Genomic DNA, 17,036 nt, shown 5'->3' on the forward strand with positions numbered 1-17,036 from the left:
ACCCACAGTCCAAATCTGACCGGGGTAGTTGGACACCAGGTAAAGGAAGTGACTCTACAGATACCATAACCCAAATGTGTCAGTGTCATGGTGGGATAGTACATTACATCGTATTAGGCTTCTTTGCATATTGCATTTGTATCTCAAAGGGTGTTAGTATCCTCAGGCAGCCGTGCTGCCAGAGAAGCAGAAGTGTGCATGTTCTTTACACTGTGTGCTGCCATGCTCGGTGGCTTTTCCTGTAGTCCCCGTGCTACATCTATAAATTCAAAGATAGAATACTAGTTCTCCATCATGGAGAAATACTAAGGGGGAAAAATGCAAAGATGTTCTTTAGAAGGTTTTCTGAAATGTGACTACATGTGAAATGTAAATTTCCTGATTTTAGAATGTTGTGACATCATGCAAAATCTTCCAGAGTCTGTTTGATATTCACCTTCCTGCCTCACTGCCTGAACACTCGGGCAGAAAGGACACATTTCTGTGGGCCAAGCAAGCAGATAGGGGACTTCCAGCTAGGGCACCTTCTCTACCCCTGTCCAATGCTACTGCTGCCCCACTTCAGCCTTGGAAGCATCTTTGAACCAAACTCCAGTAAATTTTTCTGAGATATCACTTAAATGCAGCAAGCCCTGACACAATAAACTTACTCTTTATGCCCAAGGCAAAAGGCTACGATGTTATGTGGAGCTCTGGTCAAACTGACTCTAATCTTCTCATCTCGGTCTGCAGTTAGGATATACTGATCGTCGGGACTCAGTGCCTAGTGGGACAAGATGGGGGTTACAGAACACAAGATAGGAACATATTGAAATAATTTATTTCCAGCAAAGGTGAAAAAGTAGCAAGCGTAATGACACGATTTTCATCATTTGGATGCCTTGTAATAACATTACGTAAGCTGCAATTTAATATTTAGAATGGAAGCTTTGAACCTTCTAGGTACCAAAGAAGGCAGCAATAGTCAATGTCAGTTATATTGTGGAGTTTTTCAAAACCACCAGAAGTATACAGAAAGCCTCACTGTGCTTTAATAATAGACTAAGTACAAAAACCTCTCATTGCCAAACTATTAGGCTAGGCTAGACCAGTGGCATTCGAGGTTTTGGCCTTGAAGGCCAGATGAATGATATGGGGCTAATCTGCATGGTGCGACCAGGCCCCATGCTGCCCCCACAGGCCAAGATCAGGCTCCACACACCCGATTTAGCATTCAGAGCCACAGCCCACAGGGCTCCCCACAGGCCCATGGGGAGCCCCACAAACTAAATAACAAGGTGCCGGGGGCCAGATTTGGCCTGCAGGCTGGGGTTGAGCATCCCAGGGCTACTGATGACTTAACATGTGTGTTCCATCTCTAAGTTCTAGGAGTCAGGAATGACGAGACTAGCGTTTAAAAATTACATTGTCAGGAAATCTAAATCATTGCATTCCTTCTGTTATACTGTTAACAGGTCTCCTTTTATCTGGCATTTGGACTTCGACAAGAACTCCGAGAGGAAAGATGCTGCTGCTCTTCCATCTCGCTTATAGTAAAAAGACTGGGTTTTTGAAAGCTGTGTGAACATGAGGCAGAGAAAAAGTGTAAAGCTAAATAATCAAGCTAGAAGAAGGTAAATAAACACACATACGTACTACGTCCATTAGCAGAGAAAGGTGCCCAAGCTCAAGCTTTCCTGCTGCTTGGGGGTCTGTTATGGAATAAGAATAGACATCTCCAGATTTGTCTGCAATCAGAATCTTATCTTCTGCTGCTGTAATAATCAAGGATGTACTTCTCCTAACTACAGACCTGAGGGGAAAAAATGGTTAAATTTGTTAATGGAGTTCAGTATGGCTGTTTTATCATGGAAATGGAAGACCAAAACTAAGTTAACTATATGCTGCCACAAAAAAGACTTGGAGATTGCCTTAAGATTCCACCTCCCAAGGATAATGGAGATTAAAATAAGATACAGCACAAACATTAATTTAAACTATTGTAACACAGACACAAAAGGGAGAATTGAAATGTATGGGTATATTTTAAAAAGTTGTTACTTCCTGGCTTAATTATTTTAACTGTGCAGCCTGCATGTTCTTCTCAGGAAGTTTGGACAAGTCTATTAAAAAAGAAGCTGATGACAACCTTAGAAATAGAAGAGGGGAGTATGAAGTTGCAGAAAAGGTCATGTATTGGATCTCTTTGCATCTAAGAAGGTTTACAGCTCAGTCTCTAGCTGTGCTAACACTAGAACAAAGGCCTGGCTCTGCACCTTTGCTGTACTTAATCACCCAAACTGAAGCTCAGGATCCAGAGTTCCTCTGGTAGCAGCAGATATCCCAGCCAGTGAAAAGTTGGCACTTACAGTGCTTGCAGTTTTAATCACCTTCATAGGGGAGATAAGATCTTAATGACCAACTAGCATGTTTTAGTAATATATTTTTCATTCTTAGCTTGCTTTATTTTTTAAAAAGTATTTGCTATTTAGTATTTGCTGCTGCTATTATTTTTTTTATTTCTATAGTATTTTTTCACCAAAGTCTCTCAGTGCTTCTGTGAATTAAACTATGCCTTTATATCTCTGGGTAAATAAGGAAGGCTTCATTTCACTTGACAATGAAATGTGGTAACCGCTGAAAAAAGCACTGTAATGGACTTTGGCAATACATCTAATACCATGTCATTTGTCAGCCAGATTACTTTTTTAGTAGGTTACTTTTTGGGTTGCTGGCAAGTTAGATGCTTACCAAAAGATATAACATGAACAGCCCTAACATCTCTTTCTATGCAGCACCATCAGAGGTTCTCTTGTATTAAAGGAAGGACAGCATATGCCAACATTGTATTAGGCTTCCTATGAGTATTGCCACAAACATATCTATTTCTGCATGTCTGGTTCAGTGTCACTGCAGAGTTATTTTCTCATGCAATGCTCCTTTTGTTGGTATTTCCAGTTTCCTAACAGAAGTGACATCATATAACTCTGGTTAAAATCCAATTGGGTTTCAGGCTGACATGTCAGTAGAAGACTGCAAAAGCAAACAATTATCCTGAAGCACCCTAAAATGAGCAAGAGCAGGCATGAGAGAGGACTGTGTTCCTCCTTTGGGGCTGTGGAAGAGAATACATAAGGAAAGAGAGGTAAAACTCAAACAGTTCTGGCTAGTATCAGCCTAGACATGGGGTCTGACTACATACAACAGCAGCAATATTTCTATAAGCTGCATTGTCACTTTCACCAGAGCCAAAAGGAGAAACCAATGAGGCTCTTGGGTAAAATTAATCAAAATTCATGCAGCACACTGTAACTTAACCAAACTACAAAATTATGTGCGGGGATCAAAGCCGCACATTCTAATAGGCTAATTAGACATCTGTGACCAAAAACACTACAGCTTTTCACAGGGGAAATAAAAAAAAAAAATACCAATCAGAAAACACCATCTCAGTTTTAAAGAGAGCCCAATTATTTGGCACTGTTGATTTTTTTTTTTTATGATGACACAACTAAAGAAACAGAATATTTGTATAGTGTGGTCACCAGGTAAGTGAAGAAATATTTTATTTCTCTTTTTCTTTGTATGCATCTCTAACACACAGAAATTAGAAAAATATTTTAAAATGGGGAAAAAGCTAGAGCCAAGAAACTGACCAGGACCTCAGGGGCAGGTCTAGTACCCGAAAGTACTTCAACTCCTTCTCAGTAATGACACAGTTGTAAATTGAGGGTGTCATTAATTTAGTTTTGCACAACTCCAATAACAAGAAAATGGATGTTTTTATGTTAAAATACTGAATTGAGTTATCTGGTTCTGCCAGACAGCCTAGGATGGCATTTGGCAAGTCATTAAAGGTCTCTCATCTACACCATAAGTAGAACTATGATGGGGAAAGCTTGTCATAGCATTTATTCTGCTCTGAAGACAGAAAATAATCTAGCATTTTTTCCAGATATTTACAGACAAAGTCTTCATTCTGAGAAGTCTAAGGGGTCCTCTCTCTCACAGGACAATCTGCAATGGAAGATTTATAATTGAAGGACCTCTGGTGGACAGCAAGAGATTACTCTTCAAGAGGATGGAATTACCAATAGAAATGTAAATGTATAACAGAACTGATAAAAATCGATTTATTTGGCGTAATAGGGGGGAAACCAGATTTTTATTTTGTTATTCAGACTGCACATTTTAATTTTTAAAAACTAGTCTGTTTAAAATAAACTCTGAATTTAATACAAACCCTGTTTACCCTGTACTTGTTAAATGATTGGAGAGATTATAAAACAAAACAAAAAAAAAACCATGCCAAATTCACAGGCCTCCAACACAAATGCTGAGTTACAGACTGCCTTCTTTTTGATAAAGAGAGTCAGGGGGAAAAAGCATCTGAGTTGAAGTTGAATTGTTGGATCATATACTGTATTAGGGGCTTGTTCCTTTGGCAGAAACTGGGTGTCAGAACCTGGAAAAGTCATTACAAGTGCTGGGATCCCACCTCTAAATTCCAGACACACCACTGTACATCTCATCAAGATGAACTACTGAGCCACCTCCCTGAGCTTTCACTGGCCGTTTTCAAAATTACGAGCATTTGTGATTCCACTTGTGTGGAATGAAACACTATGAAATGTGTTCTTGTGGATGCCAAGACTAGAGATGATGATGATGACTATGACAACGATATATGGATGCATCTGAACAATCTCTTATGGCCTCCCTACCATGTGCCGATATATAATAACTTAGACTGTTGTCATAAATTTTTGTTTTGGGCAGACTGCATACTAATGGAGTATTTCCAAATACTGGCATTAAAATTACAACTGGAATATTAATTTGTTGTGGAAGTAATTTCATAGTTGGTAGGGTCAGAAGGGCCCTAAGCAGATCATCTAGTCTGCCCCCCTGCCATGGGCAGGAAAGAATGCTGGGGTCAAATGACCCCAGCTAGGTGGCTGTCTAGCCTCCTTTTGAAGACCCCCAGGGTATGGGCAAGCACCACTTCCCTTGGAAGTTGGTTCCAGCTCCTAGCCGACCTAACAGTGAAGTGGTGCCTCCTGATATCTAGCCTGAATCTAATCTCAGTCAATTATCAATTGCCATATATCATTTCAGCATCTGTGCTATATTTATTGTCCAATATAACCAAATATAACCAAAGATTTCCTGTTTAAAAGTATAGTTTCAATAGGCATTTATAAAACTTTAAATTTATATTTTTTCCAAGCTGTTTTGCACACTACTCCGGATAACTGTTTAAAACAGATTTATATAATAATTATGATTTATTATTTTTCCCCCTACAAACCTGATTTAGAATAAAATTGTATCATTTGAAGAATTTTACAAACAAGTGAAGGAAGAATCACATCTTTAAAGCACTGAGTAATACAGAGCAAGTAAAAATGACTGTTTAATATTATGGGGTTACAATTATGACCATCCGTCATATGCAATATCTACAAATTAAGGTTTACTGTTCCCAGGATCAGTGCTGCAACTAAACATATGAGACAGTAAGTGTGTATTGAGTTGGAAAAGAAACAAGAAATTTAATTGTCCAGTACAACCCAGGGGTGAGCTAGCAAGCAGGAATGGAAATTTTCAGCAAGACTCCAAGAAATTAAAGATACTGCTTGGCTCACTCAGGCAACAAGTTCTCCCTTTTGTCCTGTTCAGAACGTTCACTGGCATGGTTCAAGCATTCTAGACTATATGAAACAAGCACGGCTGAAATGTTACTGGATCCGCTGTACAAGAAGGAAATTGAATAACATGGCAAAAGCATTGACTGGGAATTTGTTACTCTGATTCTTGATGAGTGGAATTACGTACACAATGATCCATCAATGCTCTTACATAAAAGCAGAAGACGAGGCTATCTGGCTGATGACAAATTTTAAATTACAGGCACGGTGGGATGTAATGTGTGATTCAAACAAGCATACCTCCTGCCATGCCACCGGTGCATGGTAGGTGGCATGACTGTGGAATAAGAGTTCAGATTCAAGGCATGCCACATTGCCAGTGCAAGGGGAGCCTGGGATCATGACTGCAGTACATAATCATGGTCCTGGACTCCCCCTGTACTGGCAAGTAGTAAGACTGGCTCCTATGGCTGGGAGCCCTAATCAGCTGACCAGGACTCCCAGCACTGGGAGCAACAATGGAGTCTTGAAGGGCTCTGGTGTGTTCCAGAGGCTGGGAGCTCTGGCCACACGTTCAATTTAAGGTGCAATGGGAACCAGCCATGGAGTTAATACACAAGTTTTGTGTAATAACTTTGTGGCTTCTTCCATTTGTGTGTGCTATTAATTGAATGAATGTGTGGTTGGGTCACTAAAGACATAATTAACTAGTTAATCACACTTCCAGTGTAATGCCCATCAGGGGCTTGTCTCACAGCAACAGATTATGTGTAAAATGCCCAGACAGCAGAATACTTGGAAGTATCAGTGGTAAAAGCTGTAGAAAACTGAATGAAAATTCAAGTATTAAATGCACACACCTTTGTCACTAGCAATACTACAAAGGTACAAAAGATAAGAAGTTAAGAGCAAAACCTAAAACTTTAAAAATATGAACAGAGCTCATTTGATGCATCTTTTAGCAAAAGACTTGAGTACTTGAGCAATAAAGGAACGTCTTAGAAATGCAAAATAATTCCATAACCACTTTATTTCAGCTTCACTGAAAATGCAGGAAGAGCCAAACAAATTCTTCACCAGATGTAAAATGGAATTGGCTTTTGACTGTTTTGTGCAATTTATTAATTACTAGCCCTTTGATAAAAATGTGTGTTGAAAATCATGTCAAAATAGAGGAAACTATCACACTAAAAATAATTGATATTGAAATAGCTGAGCACACTAAAAATTGAAATAGCTGAGCACACTAAAAATAATTTCCATAGTATTAAACTGCAGAAAGACAGCAACATTATTAATGCTGTGGAAATTTAGTAAAAAAAGACCCACCCAACAACAAAGTTACGTCCGCAGTTTAAGAGAATGAAGCCCTGACTTCATCTCCATTTCCTTGCCAATATTCTCAGCTCCAAGATCAGGGCAGATGCATAACTCCCCCAAACACTGCTACTTAAATATGAGCTATACAGCCTGTTTATAATATACTGGCACATCCTATTCTGCTTCCTTACCTGATGCTAATGCATTCCCAGGAAGGCTTTGTACGAAAAAGAATGAGATGCTTGTTGTCATCTGTCAAAGCAAAATAATTTCCTGATGAAGAGAAGGCAAAAGCTAGGATGTCATTGCTTGCTTTATCTGTTGGCTGTCCAGCCTGTCTGAAATAAAAAAAAAAAAAGGGGGAAAACTAAGTTTGTTCCCAAGCTGACAACTTTGATGGTTTAAGTAAACATGCTCAATCCACTTCCATGGCTACAGTCTTGGTCATATTTTCATTTTAGTAAAGTTTTTCTCTAGTTATTGTGGCCAAGACCAAAACCAAAAAGAAACAAAATTGACAGGGGCCCATTCCAACATGGTGTTGGTGGCCACGTTAGCTGATTGTGATCTATAAACAGCAGAACTGACAAGAGGTAAAGCAGTTACCCATGCTCAAAGTAAAACATGACTAAAGTATTTTTCCATTCTAATAATTATACAAGTTAAAACAAAAATACCCACACAACACAGTAGTGTTGATTGTTGTGGCTGCATTCTTTTCAGGCAATTTACCACAAAAAAAAAGTTTAAATGCATAATAAATAACAAAATAGAGGATCTGTCTGGAAATTAAGTAAATCATGTCTTGCCTACAAGCATTCCCAATTATGTCTTGTTTATCACTCAATTATTGAAAAAGGTCATAGGATCATAGGAAAGTAAGGATGGAAGGGACCTCATGAGGTCATCTAACCATGTTATCCCTCTGCTCAAGGCTAGATAATCCTGTACTAAGACATCCCAGCCAAGTGTCTCTTTAACTTGCTCTTGAAAAATATCCAGACAGAGAGTCCAGAACTTCTCTACGTAGCCTGTTCCAATGCTTGACTCCCCTCATAGTTAAAAAGTTCTTCCTAACCCTCAACCTAAATTTCCTTTGCTGCAGTTTTATGCCATTACTCCTAGCCTTTTCTCTGTGGCTGCAGGGCACAAGACTATCTCCCGTAAAGGTATTCAGAGACTGTTATCAAATCCCCTTTCAGCCTTCTCTTCTCCAGACAATAATCCTAGTTCTCTCACCCTTTCTTCATAAATCATATTTCCCAGGCCTCTAATCATTTATGTTGCTCTCTGCTTTACACATCTGTCCACATCTTTCTTGAAGCGTGGGGCCCAAAACTGAACACAATACTCTAGGTGAGGCCTCACCAATGCCGAATAGAGCAGAAGAATCGCTTCCCTTGATTTGCAAGAGACATTTCTATTAATACAACCCAGCAGGTTGTTGGCTTTTTTTTTTTTTTTTTGCAACGAGGGCAGTGTTACAGCCTCTGGATAGGCAGCAAAAAGTTTAAATGAATTCACTCACCCTTTTTCTTGTGTCCTCTTGTTTGCAGTGACACAGTCATACACAAAGAGATCGCCATCATTACTGGAAAAATAAGGATAAAAAACCCAAATACTACCAGAATTCCCTCACACAGAATACCTTATTCATAATGCACCATTCTTACATACTTTTATGTTCCAATTGTAGTCTGCTCCGATGTTCCCCTACCACCACCACACCTCCAAACACCAACAAAACTGTTCAGGTTATTGATATTTAGCATCTTCCATCCCATATACACACCAAATACAAGTTATCACTTACCAAGCATAAGTTATTAGTTGATGGCAAAACAATGTGATTTTTATTCTGTGAACAGCTGTTTTCATTTTTACTGGTCTCTCAAATGCACCAGTCATTTGCAGTTAATTTATCTTGGCATCTGCTATGTATGTCACTGATTGATCAGGTTGTCTGTGTATGAATGCTGTCAGGCATCAAGACTAGTAAGCTTAAAGTGGAATTTACTGTATACAAACAAGCTGTGTGCCAGTATTTAATGACGTACAAATTTGGTAATCTAGACTGTGCAGGCCGGGAGCGATCTGGGGCCCTTTTTTCAGGCCGCGGGCTGTGGCCAGCAGCCCGGACACGCTGGGTCAGAGAAAGCAGGCGACACGCTAGAATTAGGCACGGACGCTTAGTGGTTGATTCAAGATTGTTTACTTACACCGTAGATGGTCACGGTGTAGGCTGGACAGTTTCCCAGGTAAAACTCCACTTAAATCCCTACGTTAAGGACTTGGACAAAACTCTGACTCACACGAAGTTGTCAAGGCTCTGTGGAACTTTTTGCGTGCAGGGAAGAGGGATACGTTGAGGATTGCGCTCAGCGACGGGGAGAGGCTAGAGGCTGATCAGACCCCCGTTGCCTTCTTGATATTCACGCTGGGTCCAATAGGCTCCGCAGCGCTAAGAGATCTTCACAAGACGTGAAGTCTCCTCCTCCTGATGTTCGTGGAGTCCTCCAACTTGGGCGGAAACCACTCAAGCCTCTTATACGGCTAGCAAGCTCGCTAGCCGCCACGTAGGAATAATTTAGAAACAACCAATAGTGGGGGGTCGAATTTAAATACAAATGGCGGGAACTCCGTGCAACGTGCATTTCTATGCTGCAAAGAAGAAATGCACACTGCAAAGAAAGCTTCAAACAGCGGGAAAATAATTCAGCGGTGCCAAAGCACACACAAACAAAAATCACACCCTTGGGTTGTGACATAGACAAAATGAACAAATGACAAAATCACAGCCCTGTTTCAGTCGCCATTTCCTTAATTATGTCACACTATCTGTGTAACCCTTGGAAAACCTTTCTATTGAAGGATGGGGTGAGATGTACATAAGTAATTACATGATGGCTTTTTCATTGCTGGGTAAACTAACAAGTAAAGCTAATTTCCCAAAGTAACCATACTAGTTTTGGGCTTCTTGAAAGGAACACCATCCACTTTAGGGGAAAGGGAGATATTAACCAAAATTTCCCCTATTACACTAATTAATTGAAACATTAGAGATTTTTTCCTCCCAGTTTTAGCCCCTACTCCTGGGAAAGAATCTATGATCAATTACATCATCCTGAGTAGCCCTATTTAAGTCAATGAAATCAGCAAAACTATATGCGCAAACTTAGGAAAGGACATACAGGTCAGTCGCATCATACACGCATTTAACTTGGGCAAATTCAACTATATGCGGGGTGGGAGGGGGGTGGGGCTTGAGCTTGCACACGGCACTGTCGCTTACCTGGAGGCCCGTTATGGCAGTGATGGCCACTGCCTCCAAAACCTCCTGCTGTCGCCACGGAGCCATGCCCAGAGCTGTGTGGCCAGTTGCCAGGCGGCGGCAGCAACACGGTAGTGGCCGGGCAGCATGCAGCCATCCCCACCACCACCCCGCACTGCGCCGCTGCCGCCAGCCGCACAGCACTAAGCATGGCGCCTCTTGCACGCTCAAGCCCCGCCCTTCTCCCACCCCACGTAGTCACCGATTTTCGCTTTATGCGCTGACTTCAGCACCTAACCCCCGTGTAAGATGCGACTGACCTGTACACTAGTAGATCCCAGAGTGCACAAGGTGATATGAATCAGCGGGGAAACCAGCCATTTTTGGAAGGCATGCCACAAATTAGCCCTGGATTTTCCCTCAGTGCCATCCCCTTTCCCTGCTCAATCTGCCGCTCTGCTTTCTGCTCCCAGCCCTGCACATCCTGCCTGATTTGCTGCTTTGCTTTCTGCTGCACAGCCTGTCCCCTCTCTGATCTACCGCACACCACATCAAGGCTGCCTGTGCCACTTGTGTCACCGGTACCACAGGTTGGCCAGCCTTTATGTAGACAGTTAGTCTGTTACAGGACGATCTCTCATTGGAAACATTTTAAGTTCTCACATGCTGTAAATTTACAAACATCAGCACCAAATCCGGGGCTCCTACTTCATATGAAATTACTTGTTTTAAGTCAGGAGTGTCCAACATGCAGCCTGGAGGCTAGATCCAGCCTGTGGAGCCCTATGATCTGGCCAATGGGTCTCACACTGACCCCACATGCTGCATGCAGCACATGCAGCCAGACTCATGCATGAGCCACATGTGTCACCACAATTCCTGTGCACAGCACTGGGAGTGGGTCCAGGCTGCAGGCTACACGCAGTGCCCCATTTCATGCTCAGCCCTGGCTCTAGCACCCTCTTCAGCCACACACTTAAAAGGAAGGGGAACAGGGGTGCCATGCCTTCAGCACCACCACCTTCCTCTCCCAGTAGGGCAGGAGCTGGGCCCTGAACGACTGTGCACAGAGGGAACGAAATAGGTTGTGGAACTAAGGGCAGGGGGAGGGGGTTCCAGAACCAAGGGCGGGGGAAGGTTCTAGAACCGAGGGCGGGGGTTCTGGAACCAGGTGTGGGGAGAGCAGCAGCTGATGCCCCACAGTTCGCGTAGGGGGAGAGAGGAAGGGAGGGGCCAGCCTTGCACCCAATGCCAGGACCCGCCTGTGCCGCAGCGGCAAGAGCTCCCGCTAGCCTCCCTCCGCTACTCCCACAGCTCCCCCGCACAAGAAGCCTTGCGGCTGCATCCCCCCACTGCTGACCTGGCCCTGAGCTCCTGGTACCGGGCGGCCAGCACCTTGCTCCCTCCACTGACAGCCATCAGGCCCCCGCGCAGCCCCATTCCCGGGCCAGGGCCCCCCACCATCGCCGCTGCTGCCGCCGCTTCCTCCATGCGGACGCCCACCCACGTGCGCCCGGGAAGCAGCTGGAGGCTCCCCCAGCGTCGCGGGATTTAGACATCACCATGGGCGCTGACGCTCGAATGTGACGTAACTAGAGAGCGGCGAAGCGAGGGGGTCGGGGCTTCTGAGTTGCGCTCAGGAGGTTCGGTTAGCCGTAGTTCGGCGTGGGGCTGGAGTTGGGCCCTTGTTCTCACTGCTTTGTCCTAGTTCCTCATTCCCCTTCTCTGGCTCCTTTGTCCAAACCCTGGCTGCTATGTTAAAATCACTTCCCCGGTGTTTGATAGCCAGGGATCCTAGTTTTCTGTGATTAAAAAAATTCCAATTTTCAGATTTAAAAAAGTAACCCAAAATCCACATTCACATTTTTATGTGATTAAAATGCAACTCCACTTATATAGTAGTGTTTTGTTTTAACCACGGAAAAATGTACTATATATATATATATATAGTGGTGTTTCATTTTAATCATGGAAAAACTTGGATTTTTTTTTAAATCTGAAAATTGGGGATTTTTCTTTTTACCAGAGAAAACCAGGGTGCCTGGTGATATTATGCCAGAGTACATGTCTTTTTGCAGCCGCTGGTGATGCTGAATTGCATCTTGGTAAAGTTTATGTATTGGGGAGAGTCTAGTGGAGGGCAAGGAAAATGGTGAGCGGACTGGGCACATGACTTCTGAAGAGAGGCTGAGGGAACTGGGCTTATTTAGTCTGCAGAAGAGAGGACTGAGGGGGGATTTAATAGCCTTCATCTACCTGAAGTGGGGTTTAAAAGAGGATGGCGCTAAACTGTTCTCAGTGGTGGCAGATCACAGGACAAGGAGCAATGGTCTCAAGTTGCAGCAAGGGAGGTTTAAGTTAGATATTAGGAAAAACTGTCTAACAAAGAAGGTAGTAAAATACTGGAACAGGCTACCCAGAAAGGTTGTGCAATCTCCACCCTTGGTGGGTGCTTGGGTTGCCACACCATGTTAGCACCATGTTAGCTCTGCAAACATGATTTGCAAGATAAACGCAAGAGTTTTAAAATAGGAATCCAGAGCGTTAAAACCATTTGGCCCTGTTGGGGTCTTTCTGAGAAGAATTGCTCTAGTATTTTTCTGTAGTCAAAAAAGAAGGGAAAAGTAAGAGCTGTCACTTTCCGTGCCTCAAATCTAGAGAAGTTGAGACTAGCTGGTATACAGTTACAAAGGGTGAACACTTCAAAATAATTAAATCTCTTCTTTCTTTTCCAACTCAATACACACTTACTGTCTCATATGTTTAGTTGCAGCACTGATGCTGGGAACAGTAAACCTTAATTTGTAGATATTGCATATGACGGATGGTCATAATTGTAACCCCATAATATTAAACAGTCATTTTTACTCGCTCTGTATTACTCAATGCTTTAAAGATCTGATTCTTCCTTCACTTGTTTGTAAAATTCTTCAAATGATACAATTTTATTCTAAATCAGGTTTGTAGGGGGAAAAATAATAAATCATAATTATTATATAAATCTGTTTTAAACAGTTATCCGGAGTAGTGTGCAAAACAGCTTGGAAAAAATATAAATTTAAAGTTTTATAAATGTCTATTGAAACTATAGTTTTAAACAGGAAATCTTTGGTTATATTTGGTTATATTGGACAATAAATATAGCACAGATGCTGAAATGATATATGGCAATTGATAATTGACTGAGATTAGATTCAGGCTAGATATCAGGAGGCACCACTTCACTGTTAGGTCGGCTAGGAGCTGGAACCAACTTCCAAGGGAAGTGGTGCTTGCCCCTACCCTGGGGGTCTTCAAAAGGAGGCTAGACAGCCACCTAGCTGGGGTCATTTGACCCCAGCATTCTTTTCTGCCTATGGCAGGGGGTCAGACTAGATGATCTGCTTAGGGCCCTTCTGACCCTACCAACTATGAAACTATGAAAAGGTATAGTCAAGGAAGAAAACTCTTCCTGGATGAAATTTTAACAGAGTGGACAGGGCAGGAATTCATGGGAAGGTGTTCCCCACCTGTCCCCACCCTCACCTAGTGACAAGGGGAAGGTCAAGCAAGAGCAAGGTTCAAATCCCAAGGCAAAAAAAAAAATAAAAATCCGGACTCGGAACATGTATGACTGCGTTCTGTTTAACTGAATCCATGATTGATAATCTATTATGCAAGGTTTAAAGGAGGGGTTGGCAACCTATAGCCCACAAGGGCCCATATCTGGCCCACAGATTGAATCCTTCACATGGTGGACGGGGAGGAGAACAGCAGTAGCAAGGATACTTTCTCCATGCTGTGTCATACGTTTAGCTGTTAGGTGCCACTAGTTCTTTCTACAGCATCCAGCAGATGGCCACCCCAGCCCTCTTTGCTCTGTCATCCTGTTACTACAGTCTGTGCTTACCGGTGCCACCAAATTTACCTATCACCTCTGCCAAAGAAATATGACACTAAGTGGCTAGAGTAAGCAGAAGAAAGAGCAGCCCTCAGCACAGAGCAACTAGGGCTGCAGCAGTAGCTCAGTCATAAACAAGGGACAGCTATGGTTAATTGTTGCTGACCTCTGGTTTAAAGAACAATAAACCAAGAAGGCCAAGTGCCTGCAGAAACCTGCAGCTTGTGCCCATAGCTTGTGACACATCTTCCTTTTTTCAGTCTATGGTACAATATTAGAATTCAGTTGCCATTTAGTGAGATCTCTTTCATTTAAGGTCTGAAAAAATGTACAAAACCATCCATGAGTGCAATGATTTTTTTACAGTTTACTGACTTTTTGAGAGTTTGCTCTGATTAAAATTGGCCCAAAGACATATAAAACAAATTAAGTTCCTGTCACTGTTGCCAAGAAACAATATGCGAAGTAAGTGTTTTTTGTGATCTCTTTTATTGTACTAACTGTAGTTGGGAGAGATGTTGGACATATTTTTTAGGAACCAAGAGCCTTTCCTTAGTTTTAGACTGTGGATTTTCCTTTGTCAGCAGCAGATTTCAGTATCCTTCATCTTGTAGTAGAGTTGAATTGTTGTAGCCATGATGGTCCAGGAAATGTATGAGCCAGGAGTTTTTTGTGATATCTTTTACTGGAACTGAAGAATGGCAGTTTGTTCCTAAAAGTTTGTCCAACATCTCTTCCAATTATACAGTTGGTCTGATAAATTGCACCACAGAACCCCTTCGTTTCTCACATAGTTCCTGGGCCATCCAACCCTACACTCCAATCCTACTAGAAGTAGTATGCCATTCTTTAATTTAAAAAATGTAAAGCCCTTGACTGAAGCTTCCTCCCTATGTTTCTTTGTTGTCTGATAAGTCATTAAAAGGCATCAAGCTTACAAAAGAACGGTTTTGTATCCAATGAGAATGTTGCACAAAAAAGAGAGAAAGTGGCAAAGCAGAATAGCGTACTATGTTGCTAAACAGTAAATTCACCTATCTATTTCCTGATAGATATTTCCTACATATTTCCTCGGTAACTTACATATTTCTTGGGTAAGGTCAAAGTCCTTAAAGTCATTTTTTTGTAAATTGTCATTCATTTGAATTCTCTCTCTTGAGCGCTAAAGTGTATTTATTATATGCATAAACATGACAATAAAAACTGAAAACTGGGGTTACCCCTTTTTGCAGTCCCTGGTAAAAAGTTGGTCATTTTTATTAGGGAGAGGAGATCAGAAGCCTGGAATTAATTTTTTAAGCAGCTTTTTCACTGAAAGTTTTTTTTTCTGCAGAGCTCTGAAAAGAAAAAGATTTCCACCTGCAAAAACTGAATATAATTTTGACATCTTTATGGCAACATGAAAAGGATGTGGACACACATTTTAAAATGTTGTGTGATGTTCTTTTTGGACATAACCAGTTTAATACTAGCAGCTCACATAGCTATATTATTTTTTATATCATTATCATTTTTGGCTAGCAGCCAGAGCAGCTGATCCTGTTCTTTAGTTTTAACTAAGTTACACCCTATGCTTAGTATGACAGTTTTATTGTGTTCCAGCATTACATTTTGAACATTCTGTTCTCAAAATTTGAGGAGACTGTGGAGTAATTTGAAATATATTGCAAAATGATGTATGAGTGTAATTGCTATAATAGATAAAAGATAAAGGAGCAGTGCTAATTTTAAGAACATAATCCATTAAAATGTTTACTCTCTATTAAACGTAAATCTTAAAATGACTGTAAATTAAAGTTTAGAGGGAGGATAACAGAACTTTCATGTTGTATATTTGATAAGATATGATGTATACTCACTTTCACTGTTTTGTTAATGATATGCCCTTCCCAGTACCCCTCTCAGGATACCCAAAACGTACAGTGTCTTTGCACCAAGAGAAGAGGCAACGGTTAGAATAATGGGACTAGAGGACATCTAGTATTATAGCTCTTAGGCCCACCCAAATTATCCTTCTAATAAGCATGAAAAAGGAGTAATCAACTCTCTATAATTTATTTTATAAAGATTGGATTATGTATTTTTAATAGACTGTTACTTTCTGAATCAGTTAGAGTCTAAGATGCCATGCTTTCCTATCTCCTACATATATAAACATTGCACTTCTTAAAATTAATCAAATATTCAAATTGCCAGTTCCTTTAAAGGTCAATCAAGTCTTCCAAGCACTTTAGTTTCATGCAGATAAGTAATTTGATTGAAGTTAATGGTACTACATATGTGTACAGAGTTGGTCACATGTACAGGTGTTTGTCGAATCAGGGCTTGAGAACCATATTTTTTCAAGTCTATTCTAGTATGGGGTTGCATAATAATGTTCACAGGGCAAAGCTTTATTAAAGGTATTTTATTTTAAAGTGCACAATGAATTTGACAGTTATGTGTTCTATCAGTAAAAGTGTTTAAGAGCTGGCTAGTTAAAAACTTGCCTGGGATGAGTTAGACAAGGATGAACCTGCCATGATCAGGGGGTTGGGTTAGATGTGGCCTGAAGTCCCGTCTCACCCTATTTTTCTGATTATGAAATATACTATAATTCGAAGGTCTTCGAGCTGAATTTACTATGCTCCGATTCCTAGGCTTCTGTGACATAAATTTTTAAAGTATATTTAGAAAGTCACTGCAACAAGCAGCCTACTTAACTCTTTATGGATAAATTAAAAAGTGGGGCTAGTGGTATGAAGGCAGGATGCGAAGTCAGGAATCCTGAGAACTACTCCTAGCTCAGAAAGACATTGTTTATATGTCCTGGGATAACCTATTTAGGCAGCAATTCCAGTCTTCAAGATCAGGGGTCTGCTAGTGTTGAGTGCTTTGAGAAACTAATTAAGGTCTTGTAAGGCCTCAGTAGTGCAATTTTCCCATTTGCAACCTG

General features: G+C 41.3%; 1 protein-coding gene across 3 annotated transcripts in view; it reads right to left on the reverse strand.

The window, feature by feature from the left end:
* The window catches only part of WDR4 (WD repeat domain 4), a 35,678-nt gene extending 23,877 nt beyond the window's left edge, over nucleotides 1-11,801 (reverse strand). Inside the window, exons 1-5 of one of the 3 annotated variants that reach the window (XM_019487185.2) lie at nucleotides 11,683-11,801; nucleotides 8,479-8,541; nucleotides 7,142-7,288; nucleotides 1,636-1,792; nucleotides 651-763 (exon numbers count right to left, since the gene is read on the reverse strand). In XM_019487185.2, the coding sequence (XP_019342730.2) occupies nucleotides 651-763; nucleotides 1,636-1,792; nucleotides 7,142-7,288; nucleotides 8,479-8,541; nucleotides 11,683-11,786 (584 nt within the window). In that variant the 5' untranslated portion in view covers nucleotides 11,787-11,801. Of the gene's footprint in view, nucleotides 1-650; nucleotides 764-1,635; nucleotides 1,793-7,141; nucleotides 7,289-8,478; nucleotides 8,542-11,581 lie in introns of all 3 variants that reach the window. The other 2 variants (XM_014611239.3, XM_059720762.1) reach the window with 2 other exon arrangements.
* Nucleotides 11,802-17,036: the final 5,235 nt, after the last annotated feature.

The sequence above is a fragment of the Alligator mississippiensis genome, chromosome 1 (genome assembly GCF_030867095.1).
Source record: "Alligator mississippiensis isolate rAllMis1 chromosome 1, rAllMis1, whole genome shotgun sequence".
In the NCBI taxonomy this organism is placed as follows: domain Eukaryota; kingdom Metazoa; phylum Chordata; order Crocodylia; family Alligatoridae; genus Alligator; species Alligator mississippiensis.